General features: G+C 37.9%; 1 protein-coding gene across 1 annotated transcript in view; it reads right to left on the bottom strand.

Moving 5' to 3' along the window:
• The window catches only part of LOC124798795 (tubulin polyglutamylase TTLL5-like), a 68,875-nt gene that overhangs the window by 29,436 nt on the left and 20,621 nt on the right, over window positions 1-18,818 (bottom strand). Inside the window, exons 5-7 of the mRNA XM_047262358.1 lie at window positions 10,322-10,415; window positions 4,547-4,709; window positions 1,273-1,439 (exon numbers count right to left, since the gene is read on the bottom strand). Of these exons, the coding sequence (XP_047118314.1) occupies window positions 1,273-1,439; window positions 4,547-4,709; window positions 10,322-10,415 (424 nt within the window). The remainder of the gene's footprint in view (window positions 1-1,272; window positions 1,440-4,546; window positions 4,710-10,321; window positions 10,416-18,818) is intronic.

The following is an 18,818-nucleotide window of genomic DNA, read 5'->3' as shown; positions in this document are numbered from 1 at the left end:
GGTAAGAATGATGACTGAAGAAAACTGCTCCCTCTAAAAGATGTGAAGTTTGTTATGCTCTAAGGCATCATTGGGAAACCTGTTTGGAATGTGACATTTCTACAGTTTGCCTTCATGTGGACAAGTGTTTCACAATATATCATCCACAACTAAACTATGAATAAATATTTAAAACAAATGAAATACTTCCTGGTGAATCGCAAACAATGCAACTATATGTGAATGATTTTGTTGTTATAAGTACTTAGAACAAGTAAAAATATACAGTAACAATAATCTTATTCTCCTGACAAGCCTGTTCTCAAAAAATCATAGACAAATGGATGAAAAGCCAAGGACCAAACCAAGATCATATTATTTTCTCAGTTTGACATGTTGTTGTGAAACTGCACTTATTGAACTGCAGAATTTGTAACACTTTTGTGTGTTGCATTGTTTTCCATCATGTAGAGTTTGAGAAGGATCGAACTTCCGCAAAGGGCATCTTTCCTAGCTTCAGATTCCACAACTTTTACCCTCCCTTCTATAATAGAAAATGTTATTTCCTCATTGCAAAATGTATCTGAATCCACAGATGAAATATAGTTCACCACACCTACAATATAGCATCACCATGTTTTTCAGTGTCTACTGCAATACCACTGCTTTGTAAACATGAATACAGTCTAGGAAAATTTTGATGGGTTTTGTTGTCTACAAACAAACAGTGAATGATGGCTATGTTCAAGTTGTGCAGCAGAGGTAGGATGTGAATGCTTTTGGGAATTGAGGATGGATGTTAGGTAAATATTCTGTAGCCATTTTTATTCTGTGTACTATAAACTAAAAGAAACACAAGAGATATAATATCATAATATTTAAATGCCAGATAAACTGAGCAGTGAAGAGGCATATTCCTCATTGCCCTTCCTTTCTATATGCGTGTTCATTCCTCAGAGCCACTTATTTGGTGGTCAGTCAGTTTTTCTTACTTAGATTATGTATTTCATACAGGATTTTATATCCATTTACATCAAAGACATGGTGTACCTATCAAATGTTATAATAGATTTTAGTAGCCATCGTACATACCTGTGGAAAAGCTGACATCTTGGAAACAAAATCCCAGAAAATATGCTGCTGTAAACTCTGACAGGATAGAAATTATAAAAACTGAGAAACTATGTGGATTTCTAAGTTGACTCGAAATTTAGTTGAGATTAGGCTGTACTTTTTTCCTGAAGATTTTCACTGTGATACTAGTACAATACATCTTACATCAAGTCACCTCACCTTGCAAAAATTAGAAACCTGGTGCATAATTCTGACGGTATACAGTGTGGACGGTCTGTTGCTTCTGTGTAGAGCTCAGTTTCACGGCTATACAGATAAATGAAGTCTGATAACTGTTTTGCAACTACAGCTACTCTGTCTTTGCCAGATAGTTTTCTGTTTGGAGGCTAAAACAAAAATAGTTTAAGAAATGATTAGAAATATTATATTACGAACTATTTTTAAATATGATGAATAGTTTGTTAAAACTAATTTTCATATAATAGCTCCAATTTTTCACTCTCAAGTAACTCTTGTTTCAAACATCACACACTACTGGACACTCATAGTTATTTGAAACACACACTGACGAGCCAAAACATTATGATTACAGCCCATCATGAGACTGAATGCAGCCTGCTGGTGTTGCGAGCACGACATGGTAAGGAAAGTCAATAAGCAGAACAGACACAAATGGGAAATCATTCTAGTGATAGTATGGGCCCCAAATCAGGAATTATTCTAGTATCAGCATGCGCCCCAAATCAGGAATTATTCTAGTATCAGCATGCGCCCCAAATGGGGAATCATTCCAGCGAAGGTACAGGCCACAAGTGGGGAAATCTACTGACAAGTGAATTTGTCAATGGGCAGATTATTAAGGCCTGGTGCCTGAGAATGAGGTGGTCACACTGTCAGTGTGTTACTGATGTGAGCAACTGTGGAAAGTGGTTGTAGGATGATAAAACCATAAGTGTGCGATAAGGTGCTGAATATCCACATGGAGGTTGGGGGGATTGCCCCCTCTAAAGCAGGGCATGCAGCGATTTGTGGCAGATTTGATGATAGTTTAGGAAGATTGTAATTAAAATTGAACCAGTGTAGAATGAAAATTATTTACTGTATTGGTATCCGAGTGTATAGAAATGACATTCAGACTGTGCGCTGAAGGATGTGTGTTGTTGGTAGTGTTAAGTGTCATAACTTGCCATTAGGCTCCAGCACTGGTATGGTAATGTAGGGATTAAACACAGTCAGTGTGCATTACAGTTGCAGACACTCAACATGGTCTGGCCAAGGTGATCAAGGTTTTACTCATAGATCTGTTTGATCAAAACAACATTAATATTGCTGCTTCTCTTCACGAGTATCAACACGTTAAAGGAATGTGAAAAGACCTTACTTCCACACTGGGATTGAAGAACACAGTTCGGAAGTTCAGATTAACTGGCGATTTGGAAATTACTCCCGGGAGAGGGTGAACTGTTGTCATGGCTGAGAATGGTGGATGCAATGTGCGATCTTCAAGCAGTGCACGAGCTATGTCATGACAGTTGAACATCCCGTGGCTCACCGCTTAGAAAGTGCTGCCAGCAAGTGTGAAATGTTGTCTAGTGCAGTTCCATGTTGTGGATGCAGATGGTTGTCACACTGAGCAACATTTGTAAACTGGAACATAAATATGGTATTTCATAATGGTAAACAGCAGCACTCAATCATCTGTACCATTCTAGCTTTCTTAGAGAACATCTGGATTTTGGCTAGTAAGTAAACAAAATCTGGTTCTTTTCTAACAAAGCTAGAACAGAAACAATTAATGACTACTGCTCTGTACCAGTTTGAAAGTTTTATCTTGGTCTTGGAACACATTCCGCTTTCCTGGTACATAGTTAACAAATGTTACCCTATCACATGGAAATTAAAATGTGCTGCTTTCAATGGCTTATTTATTATTTGTCTTCTGTATTTTCTGACAAATGTTTGCAAAAAGGTTCACTGTCCCATGGCCACTTGTTTTCCATAGCGGCCTTTTGAAGCAGCAAATGTTTAATTATAATCACTCTTTACATTGCTGGTGCAGGCACAATGGTTCTAGGGCACACAATGTTGAACATTCACCTCCATGGAAGACGACCCTCTGTGTACCCATGTTGACCCAAAGACACCATCAATTATGATGGCAGTGGGCACAGGATAATCAATCTTGGTGAAACTTAGAACTTGGTTGGATGCGTAACTTTCCTTGTTACATCTGCTCGATATTCATATCTGGATATGCCATCCTTTAGTAAAACGGTTGCTTGAAAGATGCACAGCATCAAGAAAACTGGCTGGTGGGAGGGGGGGGGGGGGGGGGGGGGGGGAGGAAGCAGGGGGGGAAGGGGGGAGGTGGGGGCTGGTGGAAGGGACTGTTTTATGCTATGGAGGACATCCACCTGGGCTTCCTTGGTACCCGTGATAGTAATCAAGGTGCCATGACAGCTCTGGACATTATTGTGGACTAGATGCATCCAGTCATGTGCATTGTATTACCTGATGGTGGTAACATCTTCGTGCAGAGTAACTATGCATGCCACACGGCCAGACTTACGCTACCATGATTTGAGGAGCATGATAGTTAACTTGTGTTGATGTCTTGGCCAGCAAATTCACCTGATCTGAGCCTGATTGTAAATATCTGGGACACTTTCAGGTACGACTCCACATCCACATACCTCCAGTCTGTAATTTATGGGACTTGCATGATCTGTTCAAAGGAACTTGCTGCTACATACCTCCAGGAACCTACCAAGAACTTGTCAAATCCATGCCACCCAGGATCGCTGCGTAATTCATTCAAAATTTAGACAAACACGATATCAAGCAGGTGATTATAATGTTTTGGCTCTCAGTGCATCAACTAACAGTTTCTTACATTAAATATCTAACATCACATACTGCAGTTCATATTTATGAAATAACAGTTTGCAAATTTGTAAAATGACATGTAAAACTAAACAAAAGAAAAAATTACTTACTTTTCCCCTCACATTTACAATGAAACAATAATTTGGGAGTGGTGGACGTTTACATCGAATTTGCTTTTGCCATGAAATGCAAAGTGTGTAGCCCTGTTAGGGCACAATTGAACAACTACTAATATGACTGGATCACAGAAATTAAATTTTAAGAACCATGGCAGATGTTCACAATGCAATACTTCATAGTATCACTGTTCAAAGTACACCATCACACAGGTAAAAAGAGGAATATATTTTACATAACATGCAAAAAGTTATTTTCTTTGACACGAAACATCACAACAACGTGTGTGTCTACATGTATGTGAACAGAGGTAACACATAATTTCTCTCTTTCCTTTCCCAGGAGACAACACCATACTGTTTTTATCACAGGTGGCAGCAACACTGACTTACCTGTAAAACCTAGTTACTATTTAATTCATATTGAGGCAGCACAGAATGAAGCAATAAAGTAAGATACATTACGAAAGACAAATATTTATCTCAAATACCTGAACAAAGTATGGTGTACGCAGATTACTTGATGCCCTTTGTAAGAATCGCAATATAAGCTCACTGTTGTTATCATCATCTGTATCAAAACCTTCTTTGTTGGCAAGGCGACGTAATATACATTGCAAGTACTGGCAGAAGATCCTGCGTGCTTGATTCTGGCTATGAAATCATACAATAAACCATTATTAATTAACACAGTAATCTTGTATGACAGTCTATTGAATGTAACTGATTGAATTACTTTAATGTATTATAATACTTCGTAAATGGTACTGAATTTAATGCTGGCTATGGATCACGTCAGCATGAAACCCCTTTTAAAATAATTTAGTTTATTAAAAACACTCATTCTATATTATCACAAGATGAATATTTGCATTCTGATACAAAACAGTCATCACATGATTCACCACATGAATATTATACTTCAAACATTTGGTTCATTAAAACCCATCCCCGAAGTTAGGTCACTAACACATAATACTGTGACTGTGTTTGACCTGAAGGTATCTAGTTCTAATCTTAGGGGTAGAATAAATTTTTAGCACTCATATTTAACAAACACTAGAAAGGAAAGTGTTGGCATGCTATGTGAAAACCTATCTTCAGATTAGTTTTTTGAAACACCTGATGGATCTTATCAAATACAAGTTACCAGTGTAGAAATGATAGGAACTTAATTTCTTGTTCTTTATATTTTCAGAGCTCTCAGATCTTTAATCTTCAATTGTTTCTAATTTACTCTTCAGCTGAAAATACTCTTAATAGATCCAAGTTTGATTCATATATTTGTAGCAATATTCTATAGTGTAATTAGTTTAGTTTCTGTATTAGTCTTACTAAGGGTGAGCCTCATAATTTAATTAAGACAATTATATGATTACAAAGAAGATGTACAACCAGCTACATGGTGTTTAAACAAAATGTCTTTTGAGAAAGTATTTACAGGCTGCAGAAAATAGTATTTTACATTTTAATCTATTTAACGTTTATTTCCCTTCACCTATTTATTAACTGGTGGTCTTGTGAGCTCGAAGTCCTTGCTACATGGCGTTAGTGGCAAACAATCCTGAGCAAATAGTCAGCATCATAACTGGTACAGGAATTAGAGACAGCAATGTCATCACATTGAGACTGAATACCATAATAGTCACCACCAAAAATAAATGCAATATGATTGTTTAAAATGCAAGTAAACATTCTCTTAATCCCTTCTAGGAGACAGTCTCCATTCTTTCCATGTTAACTGTATAAGTGCCAACCAAATGTGGTTTAGATTCAAACAAATAGCACTGATGGCAACAGTGCCTCACCACAGATAAATTATTAAGAGACAGAACAGGTCTCAGATCTCACCAAGGTACACAACTCTTCTCAGATGTTCAAAACTTGGTGCAGATTCCAGTGCAAAATGCTTTTAGCAGTTTCCACAACATAACTCGGTCTTTAAATCTAGCAAGAAATCCAAAGACCTTCTTGTCATATGTAAAGTACACTATTAGCAAGACACAATCAAATCTCTCATTGCTGAATAGGGATGGAAATGTTACTGATGACAGTGGCACTAAGGCGGTGTTATCAAACACAATCTACTGGAAGTCCTTTACCAGATAAGATAGAGTTCTAATTGGAAATAGCTGACAACATGAGTAATTTGAAAGCAGGTAACGATGTAGCAGTCAAGTTAAGTAACATAATGAAGACATGTTTTTTGGTCCAGATTGTATACCAGTTAGGTTCCTTTTGGTGTAAGCTAATAAACTACTCAATTTTTGGCAGTCGTATAGGACTGCTTGCTACATGAAGAATCAATACTGACAAATGGAGAAGTTGCACGGGTCACAACAATATGCTAGAAAGAAAATACAAGAAATCCACTGTGTTACAGACCTATATTATTGAAGTCAATTTGTATCATGATTTTTGAACATATACTGTGTTCCAACATATCTTGAAGAATACTGTCTACTGATGCATAACAAACACAGATTCAGAAAATATTGATCTTGTGAAACAACTGGCTCTTTATTTACAAGTAGTAATGATTGCTATCAACAGGGGGCCTCAAGTTGATTCGTATTTCTAGATTTCAAGAAGGCTTTTGACTCTGTTTCTCCCAAGCAGCTTATAATGAAACTGCATGTTTTTTGAGTAATGCTTGACTGTGTGAATGTAGTCACAATTTCCTTTCAAAAGTCACAGTTTCACTAGATGACTTTCTGTCTAGTACTGTGAAGTGATATCTGGGGTTACCCAAGTAAGTGTAACAGGCCCCTCTGCTGTTCTTATTCTTTCACTATTTGAGCCAATGTAGACAGAAGACTATTTACCATACAGGTACACAACTTTATAGGAATGATGTTCAGAGTGTGCACTGTAGGATACGCACTGTTAGAAAAGGTAGTGTCATGATTTGCTTTTAGGCACCGGTGCTGGCGCAGCGCGACATATGGTTGAAACACAAGCATCACTGTGGTTTCAACTCCAGATTGTCAACATGAGTCTGGAAAAAGTGAGCAGGGCTTTACCTGTAGAGCTGTTTTATCAAAATAGCAGCAATAGAGCTGATTCTCTTCACAAGTATCAATGCATTAAAGGAATTGAAGAATGTCCTCTTTCCATCCCGGGGTTGAAGTACACAAATCTCATGTTGGAATTAATTCACAATTTGGGGCTTGCTCCTGGGAGAGGCCGAACTGTGGCCATGGCTGAGAATGATGCACACAACATGCGATCTTCTAGCAGTGCACAAGCTATGTCATGAAAGCTGAACATTCCCTGGTCCACCGTTTGAAAGATGCTGTGAACAATTTTGAAATGTTATCTCTGGTGTGACTTCAGACTATTGTGGATGAAATGGTGTGCAATTACGAAATCTTACCCTCTTGTGTGGAAATTGAAATGAGTTTTTTTCAATCATTTATTCATTATTTCTCTTCTGCATGTCTTTACAAATGTTTCCATAAAGTTTCATTATCCTACGATCACTTGTTTTGCGTGGGAGCCTTCTCAAGTAGCAGAAGTTTAATTACAACCACACATATATGATTGATTTATGAGACAAGCTCACCAGACTTCTTACAATGTTTGCACATGATGCTGTCATTTACTTTCTAGTGAAGTCAACAGGAGAGCAAAGTGTATTTCATAATGATCTGTATGGAGCAAAAAGTGGCAATTTCATTAAATTTGGGTTACATGATAAAGCACACAACATTTAAAAATTCATTAATAACACCTTGACATTAAAATTAACAACAACTTAAAATGGAACCATCATGAAGTATGTTGTGGGGGAAAGGCATACTGAAGACACTGTTTTACTGGCAGACCACTTAGAAGATGCAACGTAACTATTGAAGAGACTGCCTTCACTATGACTGCCCATTCTCCTCTGGAGCACTGCTGCATGCTATGGGTTTTTCACCTTTATGAAAAACACTCAAAATGTTAAAATAAAGTCAGCTTGATTCCCATTACCATGAAATAGGGAAGAAAATGTCATGGATATGATAATCAAGTTGGGGTGGCAATCATTAAAACAAACATTTTTTGTTGAGATGAGATCTTTTTAAGAAATTTCCATCATCAACTATCTCCTCAGACTGCCAAACCATTTTGTTGAAACCCATCTATATAGGGAGCAATGACCATCATAATAAAATCAGAAATGTCAGCTTTCGCATGTGAAGATTTAGGTGTAGTCCCATGTGCTGTTCAGGAGTGGAATGGTTGAAAACTAGTCTCTAAATGATTCAATGAACCTTCTGTCCATGTGTGGCTTGTAATTTCAGGCTCTGTGGTGGAGTCACACTCAAGTATATTTCTCAACAATGTATTACAGAATTTAAATTATTAGATGCATTTCAAATGTTTTCCATATAAATAATTAGAGTCCACATTTTTTGGAACTGTTGGTATCAACTGATGTTTTTCAACCAGGTAGGAGCTACCCTTTAAGCTGTACCCTGAAATGCCCATTAGTTCTATATACTAGAGACTTGGGTGTGGCTTCTGCTCTTATGAGCCTCCGCAAGGCTCATCTAGTGGAGCCTAAATGTGTCCTATCAACTTCCACACAATTTTCATTTCCCACTGCTTGCATAAAGAATGGAATGAAAACAGTGGCTGAACTTTGGCATTGAACCCCTGTCTGCATTATGCATTGATGTGTCATTAATCAACATTTAGTATTCAAGTTTTAATACTGTTATAGACAGTTTTATGTTTAAGTTACTGGCAGTTACATTCACTGTAGGAACAAAGTTTGTAAATGTCTCACTAGGGAATATTAAAATATGCTAACATTAGGTATCACCACCTACTGGGACTTTCAGAAATCAATAGAGGAAATTTGCATGCAAAAAAATGTCCAGTTACTGCTATTAGCAAGTTGCTTTTCGTGTGTATATTGTGTCTCAAGTTCTGGTGAGTTTTATATTCTTGCGAACAGCTGCAGCAAACCACAAGTCTGACAACACCAGAACATGAATTCAGTGTACAGTTTGTTAGCAAAAAACTGGAAAATGATCTACCAAATCATTCTAATTTTAATGAAATTGTCATAGACCATTCTACAGCACAGAAGGGGAGAAGAGCTAATTTCATCTATAAACAAATGATTAAAAGTAAGCAAAACATACCTTGATAGGTGATAAGAAGAAATTAATTTGTTGTAAGTACAGATCTAGCCTATTAAATTAAGTATTTAAAAATGGATGGTAACATTTGTATCCACTGATGTCCCATTTCCCAACACTTTGGCACAACAAACCACATTGAAAATGCCATTTTTTGTTTAAACTATATCATTTTGTAAAACCCAAGTATAAATATGAAGAACAATGAATACAGTATGCTAGCTTTGGAAACAAATCAACTTTGTGGCTGCTCAGATTGCTTCTGTCAGCCAATCACAGCACAACACTCATGATGTTACGGCAACATCACTGTTTCATCTCTAACTCAAATACTGCATATGAATGTACAGAAAACATTGAAGGTCTCAAGTCCGTATCTGAAAACACAAAAAACATTATGCACGCATCAAAGGAAAAGCACACTCCATTAAATACCTCTCTCCAGAAGCATCGGGAAATGTGACTTAGATAAATGTACTACCAATAGATATTACTGTGGATTTAGTTTTTGTTGATATTTAGTGGTTGATTATGAAACTGAAAGGAGATACAGTCTGTAAAGTTGTGGCTAGAGTCTGATATTGGCCCCCACCCCCACCCACCCTGAAATCTTGGTTGCAGTAACAGAGTACTCTCTACCAAGGTCTAAGTTAGTTCGAATCAGTACACACCCATGTCTTCCTCAGTATGGAAACCACGAGCTGCACCTGCCTCTGGCAAACATGGGAACTCACACTCCACAGGTGGCAAAGGATTATTTTCATCTCCTCATCAAGAAATGAATAACTTTAATCAATAAATGTGCATTATTTTAACCTTCACATCTATGATAAAACTTACTATAGCCTCACTCTTGGTAATATATTATTTCAAAAGTTCACTAACACAGGTCACTCTTTTTGGTTGCCTCACAAATTATGTCTCATTTTGTACGTTATCACCCATTTCATCCTACTATTTAAGCATGTTAGTCATTAGTAAATCAGTTTGTTGAAAATAAATAGAAAACAGAAAATTCTAATACATAAGGACTGTTACTTGATTGGTTGGATGTAATGTTACTGAACTGAAAAAGAATCATCATAAATGAAGAAACGCTGCAGCAAAATGGTGTGGCCTTATTTCACATACCTGAGCCTGTTGCCTTTCTCAAAGCAGTGCAGGATTTCTTGGCGCAATGAATTAACATCGTATCTGTTTGGATTCAGTTTGTTAGTTCCTTCCTCTGGAATGAAAATTTATGAAATTACTAAAATTTATTCAGCTTTAAGTAAACTGACAACAGTATACAAATCAGTAAGATACCAGAACAGCCTTTTTCTTATCTCAAAAGATGAAAATGAAAAAAACTGTATGTGACAAGATATCTTACCCTGCGAAGATATATTTCTATAGCATCTACATGGATTCCGTGAAGCAAGGTAACAGAATCTGTTATACACCTAAGGTTCTGCCCCCCCCCCTCCTCCCCCACCCCCACTTCCACAATTTCTTGAGGTCTTAGAATATACCCCTTTGACTGATATCTTCTTTTGGTCATGTTATGAAATAAATTTCTGTCCTCCAAATTCAATTCACTATTTCCTCAGTAATTAGATCTATCCTTCTAGTTTTCAGCATTCTTCTGTAGCACCATATTTCAAAAGCTTCAATTCTCTTCTCATATTAACTGATTATTGCCCACTTGTCACTTCCGTACAAGACTACACTACAATCAAATAATTTCAGAAAAGATGTCCTAACATAAGACATACAAAAAGGCTAGATTGCTACTCACCACATAAGCAGTTTACATTTTGTATCTTCTCTATTTCAGAAATCATAAGTTATTTTCTTGCCCAGTACTGATCTCATCTACTCCTTTTGGTATGTCATTGCCTTATCCAATTCCTCAGACTGCCCAATTTAATTTGTCTACCCTTCAATACTCTTGTTTTACTTTTTTATGTTCATCTTATGAATCATTTTCAAGACATTATCTATTCCATGAAACTAACCTTTGAAGTTATTTATCATCTAACAGAACTGTGATATCATCAGCAAATGTCGAAAATTTTATTTTTCCTCCCTTAACTTTAATTCCCTTTCCAAATCTCTCTCTGGTTTTCTTTACTATCTGCACAATGTACAGATTGAATAACACACAACATGTAACATTTACATAAATTATCCATACTTAAATATCTGTATTATGTATCTTCTTTGACTTGAAATGCATGCGCATATTTTTACTCACTCTGTAAAACGAAGTAATCTGAAAATATTTTGTATCTGAAAGTATGTCATTTTATGTACTGGACTGTGATAATTAATTGGTTCATGCCTATAAAAAAGTTCAGTCGCATACAATAGGAAAGTTGGGGAGGAGTCCCCAACTTTTCTGAAGTTTTCCCATTTCCTAATAGGATTTGATTTTACAAATAGCATTTTGAGTGCCATGTGGTACTTAAAATTTTCGAGTTCTATCCACAGTAAAAACATATTCAATTAATATTTCAGTCTGAAGTGAAACTTCAAAAGATACTTAAAAATGTTTCCTGGAATATATAATTTACTAGAGAACAGTGATCACAGAAAGTCAGGCCACAACAGTTTGATGCCCTACAATAGTAACATTGGTGTAACAGATTTGTAAACTGTGATTTTGTGTGGGTATTTCCTTTTGTGTATGATGTTGTTATTGTTTATTATTGATAGCGTAATTTGGAATTTTGTTATGAGACAATAGTTCCAAGGTCCCATCCCATTTTACAGTCAACTACTAAGCCATAGCAAAAGTTCACAGACATCTTTATCAATCATTATTTAACTATTTGTTAGTAGTAAACTAATGAGTTGCATTATCTTACTTGAACTATAACAGATTTAGGCCTCAACAAACAACTTATGTTCTGTGCTGTGTGAAAGTTTAAAGACAATATGTGAAAGATATTGCTGTTAATACTGGTGAAAATAACTGCTGCGCAACTATTTCAAACTTACTGTCCAGCATATTTGCAGAGAGACCGCTTGTAACTACAGATATGATGCCCACAGGTGGCTAAATTGTATGGACGGTACTTCTTGGTGTGGAGTGGGTGGCAATTTTCTAAGTGGAGGAATCACTGGTGGTTAGTAGGGTTCGATGTGGATGGATGAAGTGACATAATCAGCATTAAGGTGGAGGATGACACTGAGGAAGGGATGAGGACGACTTGGTGAAATGAATGAGAAAGAAGACGAAATTCTAGAGGAATTTGAATAGTGAATCCTCACACTCTGTCATCAATGCGCCATCAACAAATCTGAAAGAGGTGACAGCGAGATTTTTGGTGGTTAGGAAGGATTCCTCTGTGGCCCATGACTTGGGTAGCTCAGGACAGTGCCATGTAGGTGCTTCACCTTCAGTTCAGTTTGGGATTCTGGGTGTTTAGGAAGGATTCTCCTATATGCAGGGTGTATACATGGACAAGGAAAAAAAATTCCCCGGAGTTCTTGGTTAAAAATACACTTTCTCCCGGGTGAAAATACACTTTTCCGTGTTAAGTAACAGTATACTTTACCTCGGAACTGTAAAACTTATCAATTTATAGAGATTGCAATGAACTTTTGTAAGCCAGTCGTAGTTCATGTCACGTGATCTCGCCAGCCGATACAGTGGATATTCAAAGCAAAGGACATGTCATGTCGTCAGCCAATAGCATTATCATTGTTAAGTAGCGCGTACACACAAACGGGAAAAGTTAATGGTTTAAATTAATATACATAGTGTTGCTACAAGAAAAGCAAAGCTTTCACATACAAAACTGGTATCAACGATTAATATGCTGCAAGAGAAGCTTAACTTTCATGTATAACGTTGATCTTCTTTGCACGTGTTACACTTTAAGATACATCACACAAATGTGCCAGTAAAATTTTTAATAACGACATAAATGTATGATCTTATGGGCTCGAAATTTTTCTAAATGGTCATCCTCAAAGAGTTGATTCTTAAATCAGAGTCAAAAATTCATCGCACATAGTTCATCTTGGGTAAAAGGAAATTTACTTTGAAGGTAACACTTTTCAGTCAATCATTCGCAATATTTTCCAGCGACCTGTTAGAAAGAGGTTCGTTTCAGCAGTTGCCAGAGAGCGCCAATTACAGGCGTCACACCGCTTGCACAGCTACGATGACGCAAGAAGCCCGTATGCTCGTACGTGTAAAACATTAAAAGATCTTACGTTACGTCATAAAAGAAACAAGACATCAAAGGATATTCTAAGAGCATCGAAATTTTGTGAACTATAATAACGTGCATAATTCGGTTTAAAGTGCACATTCGTACATCCTGATTCGGTTGTAAATTTTCTTGGAATACCAGTACTGTATTATTTCATTTTTGGTTCTTTATTATGCATAATGCCATACTTGCAAGAAGACGAAAACATGCTCTTTTGAAATGCAGAGAACAGTTGAAACTAGCCAATAGTGTGGAATTAGGCATTTCGTTACAAATAAATTGAATGCCTCAGCAGAAAAGATTAATAAAAACCACTTTTCTTTAGCAAACAGACAAAAATAACTTCATTGTTCTGCAAGGCGATTAATGCTTAACTGAAAGTGCCACCCGGGGCAGATACCCCGATTCGCTCCTAGTGAATATGGCAGCTTGCGTGCTACAGTAAAATTTTTTCCTAATACCATCTTGCTACTACTGCTTATATAGCTCGCTCACACACACACACACACACACACACACACACACACACACACACACACACGACGCAACTGCGCATGCGCATGGGCCCGCACGCAACTGCTCATACGAATGTAATGTAAACAGTTGCGACGTCACGCTCATCGGAGGCAATTTGTTGTTATGAAGCACTGCATAGTCTTCCTAAAGCCTCTGACACATTTTGCTGCTGGCAGATGCTTGTATGAGCCCTGTGTTTTGTTGTTGTATATGGCACATTTCCTTCGCAACTTAAGTTTTATTTTAGTTTTTTTTCTCTCGTTCATGTTTTATTGCTGCAGTATTATTCTGCAGTAGCGGGATACAGTAATATCCTTTGTTTGAATATAATTTCTTACCAGTCAAAATGACAAAAATTTAATTGAAAACCAAAACAAAAAAATCCTGGAATTCTAAAAAAATTCCCGGGTTTTTCCCGGTTTTCTCCCGGATGAAAAAATTCCCAGGTTTTTCCCGGATCTCCCGGTTGTCCCGTGTCGTATACACCCTGTATATGACCCAGGAATAGACTGATATAGGATGTTACCATCCAGGTGCCCACTGCCTTCACTGGAGAGGTAATTGTAGGTTGTTACGGTGGCCAGGAAGGATGTTTTAGGTTTGGAGTTAGTTGGCCATTGAGAAAGATAGAATTAAATAGCATCAAGGCCATCGTTATTGGGCATATTAGTTTAGAGGAAGGAGGAACTATATCTGTAGAGCAACAGCAACTGTGTAACATCAATAGAATAAATTATTTGTCTCTTATACCGGGTCTCTCTCTCTTAATAGTTGTCAGGCAAATTTTCTTTGGCACTGCAGCAAATATTTTGAATTTCATTTTTGCAAAGAGTGTATGGATTTGGTACAAACAAATACTGCTGATCACAAGGTTAATTCAGTGCCCATGGTCAATGGAAGATGACTGTTTGTTCCCGTTACAAACAAAATAATTTTTCAAGCGGAATTTTACGTTCCTATTTCATAGAAGAGTCTCAGGTTAATCTAGCGAAATATTTGTTTTATTGATATGTATTAACATGGACACAAACAGGAAGGATAACTACTACTCCAGCAGCAAATGAGTAACACTACTGGATGGTGGTAGCAGACAGTGCACAGCAGTGAGGCAGGCAAGTCACTGCTGAAGTACTGGTTATTCCTCACATCTTCCTGCCATTGATAATACATAGAGATAAAACAAACATCAAACTAGATTAACTTGGGACCGTTCTAGTAATCAAGCTTTAAAAAACCATTTCGTTTGTCTTGGAAACAGACGCCTTACTGGATTGAGTCTGCTTGGTAGGGCTAGTGGCAAGAAAGTGTTTCCACTGTAAGGACCATGAGAAGGAGAGCATGACTGAATCTGGGAATGGGGCAAAGTTGAGGCATTCAGAAAGGACTGACACTTCTGTGGGACTAAGGCTTTTGGAGGGCTGGTTCACAACTGTGTTGTGGGTCTATTTCAGCTCTTGGTTCTGTAAGGTAGTGGGAGGGAGTTTCTGGGAGGGCACTGAATGTAGTATGTGTCTGCCAGGCAAGGCTTTGTGGCTGTGAGGGATGTGGGGGGAGGTTTTTATGAAAGCTCTTATTATGGTGGAGGATATTGATAGTTCAAGCTTGGTGTAGGAGATGAATAGATTGGATAGTTTTTTGAGACGGCATTGTACATGCTGCTATAGTTTCTGAAGGGGAAGGGTTTCAATCTGGGAGACGGGATGCCGTAATTTGGACTGCAGAGCAGGAGGGTTTTATAGATGGAACAGAGGTTGTACAGTGAGGTTAGGTAGTGCACGGATGTTTGTACCTGATTTATATGGTTTTGCAAGACTACTTTGGTGAGATCTACAGACTGACAGAATTGGAACACACAGTGGAAGGAGAGGCTGCAGCCAGTGATGCATAATTTGGTGGCAAGCCTGTACAATGTGCCTCAGGTCCCAAACACGATAAAGATTATTATTTAAATTTTGCAAGGGTGCTGCCTTTTTCAACAATCATTTTTCCACTGATGTGACAATGATTGACCAGTTTGCAATGGAATAGGCCATAGCACAGTCAGCAAAGCTGCCCTGCCAATCAAATCACACTGCAGGATCACCTGACTGGGGGCTCTCAGAGCTATGGCCAAAACACTTTACTCTCTTCTATTCCAAGCTGCTGCCAGCCACTAAATGACTTAGTTTCTTTACTTTTGCATATCTGTTCTCTACTGAGATGGTCCTGGGGCTACTGGAGCTACCTCCTCTCTGCCTGGATATCCTCACCAAGTAATCCCCATGAGCTAATATACCAATACAACTTCTTTTTCTGAAGTCAAGTACCCTATATCAATTACAAGTTCACACTCATTTCCAGTCTTGACAATATCCACAAATAGGTGTACAAGCTATTTGGGGAGAACTCATGAGCTAGGCAACAGTGCAGGAACAGTATGCGACACTGGTGTGTGGATAGGGATAGATAAACTTCTACTATATTGGAGCAGAGGAAAGCAACAAGGATGTACAGTGGATGACAAGGAACACGTTAAACTTTATAAAATTACGTGAGAATATGGGTCATTCCATGCCAAGTGGTCTAAACCTTCCCACCATCATGTCTCCAATTTTCTTCAAATTTTATCTGTAGCACTAGTCAAGTGCTAAATTAAGTTTCTCAAGATTTCAAGCCTCTAGCTGCAATACTTGCTGATCTACACCCCCTTGTCTGAAGGGTAGTAAGTTCGCATGCGCGCGACATCAGACAAAATGCCATTTTTGGGGTCTCATAAAATTGAAACCAATTCATAAGAATGGTTAGTAAGATGAGACCCTGTACAGTTTTTTGTGCTGATTCAAACGAAATTAATTATAAGATTACTGATGCAAAATCCGGTCAAACAAGTCGACTCAAAGTGTACCCCTAATTCTGTCGTGACTTAATGCGACAAATTTTGACCAATATTCAGACTGCAATAATTTCCTTGCAGATAAAGATATGGACTTGAACTTTTTACCAAGTCTTATCTTTGTGCTGGACATAATACAGCTGGATTTCCAACTACCCAGGCTTTATAGTCGCCTTGCAAAATCTCTTCAAATTTGGCAGTGTCAGCGCAAATGGCTTTATTTACCAAAGTTCAAAGCCCGTTACTACAAAATAGTCAGCCTGGATTTAATTGTGAATAGTATCATCTGAAAGAGAAACTCTTGCTCTACAAGATGGATATATTTTTCTTTTGCAACGCTTCCATTAAGTGCTTATTTACTCAGGTCAAAGTATCTTATATTTTGTGTGCGCAGTGCCCTGCGTTGGTCCATGATGGCTGAGCCATTACTGGTTATCACAATAAAACCAGCATCCCCATCGCCATAGGGGCCACGCCCGATAGCCATGCAGTAACAGCCACGGGTGGGTATCTTTACTGCAGGTTCCCAAGCCTGATTACAGGGTGTCTTTACCACAGGATCCCAAGCCTGATTGTGGGTTTCTTTATGCAGGTTCCCAAGCCTGTCTTCCTCAGTTACTTCATCATTCTGGAAGCATCGTTGATTTGCAAGAGAATGCTTTCAGGAAAACTGTATTGCCGACCAGATGATGTCACTGATGGAGCTGGAATAACACCAATGATAAGTTGTTCTGGAATCCAGCAAGTATCACGTCTTAAGGGCCAATAAAATGAACTTGCAGGACCATGAGGATGCATAAAGCTTATGAAAGCATCTTTCTGTTCGACTGAGATTTCAACGATGTTTCCAATCCACCATTTCTTTTCATAAATGCAAGCAACATACTGCCCAGGCTGAAGATCCATGACTTGAACTACTACTTCAGCAGCACTAATTTTGGCCAAAAAAGATGTCGCATCATTAGAAACTCTACTGACCTTAATTGTCGTCATATCAATGGGCAAAAAATGGTGGTTTTCTCTTGTGCCAGCTAGAGTGTGCCCTTGCAGGAATCTTTCTTCTTGAGAAGCTTTTTCTTCTTCAACTTCCTCTTTGCTGATGAAAAAGAATTTGATTCCATTGATATTATCATTGCAGAAGTTGAAAAGATCTTTGGGTGTTAGAATCTGGTTTTCATATGGACGTTGCAAACTTGCTCTTGCTGCCAACCGTTTTGTTGTGCCTCCAATGCCATCACAAGGCGACTTTCCATGGCTTGTTCCAAAGAAATTCCATTCTGCTGTTATTTCAAAATCTTCTTTGTGATAGCATAAGTTGAGAAAATTCTTGAAATTCTTATATTGTGCAGCTGAACCATCACTGAAGTAGTGGATGTGGCTTATTTTGGAAAATTGCATCTTCAGGTAATTGATTACTTTTCCAATGTAAACATGGACAGTAATCGTATCGTGTCAAAGGCAGTCACTAATAACACAAAGATTCACACATTGCACCTCTTCGTTTTCACAGTAGTAGACTACAAATGGATGAACTGTTGCTTGACTGTTTTCCCAGTGAAAGCCTTGCACTGCATCTTGAACAATAAATGAATAGTTTTCAGCAAAATCCATTAGTATTATGAATTCGCCTTCTTTCAAATCAGTTTTGAGAGCTTTCAGGTGCTGGCTTTGATGCTTGGCAATGTAGTGATGACAAGACAGGTTCCAAATTTTTGCTGCAATATCTTCAACATACTCTTCTGTTGAAAGCTGCTTTGTTTCTAAAGTATCCCTGTCGGTATGAATCCATTGTTTGTACTCAATCAGTTCTTCAGGGTCATTATCTTCAAAATATGTTGCAATAACTGCTTCTACACCTTCTGGACCAGGGCAGTTTTCACAACGATGAAGCATACAATCCTTGTTTTCCAAGCTGCAAACAGCTTTGCTAAGAATTTCCTTGTAGTCTTCATTGATTGATGCACCAGTGAGCATAAGCTTGACATTTTGGTGTATTGTACAGACACAAACTGAGTGCATTCCAGCAGAGCCAACT

This window comes from Schistocerca piceifrons, chromosome 1 (assembly GCF_021461385.2).
Source record: "Schistocerca piceifrons isolate TAMUIC-IGC-003096 chromosome 1, iqSchPice1.1, whole genome shotgun sequence".
In the NCBI taxonomy this organism is placed as follows: Eukaryota; Metazoa; Arthropoda; class Insecta; order Orthoptera; family Acrididae; genus Schistocerca; species Schistocerca piceifrons.
The sequence above is the reverse complement of the archived record's forward strand: the minus strand, read 5'-3'. Positions and strand labels throughout refer to the sequence as shown.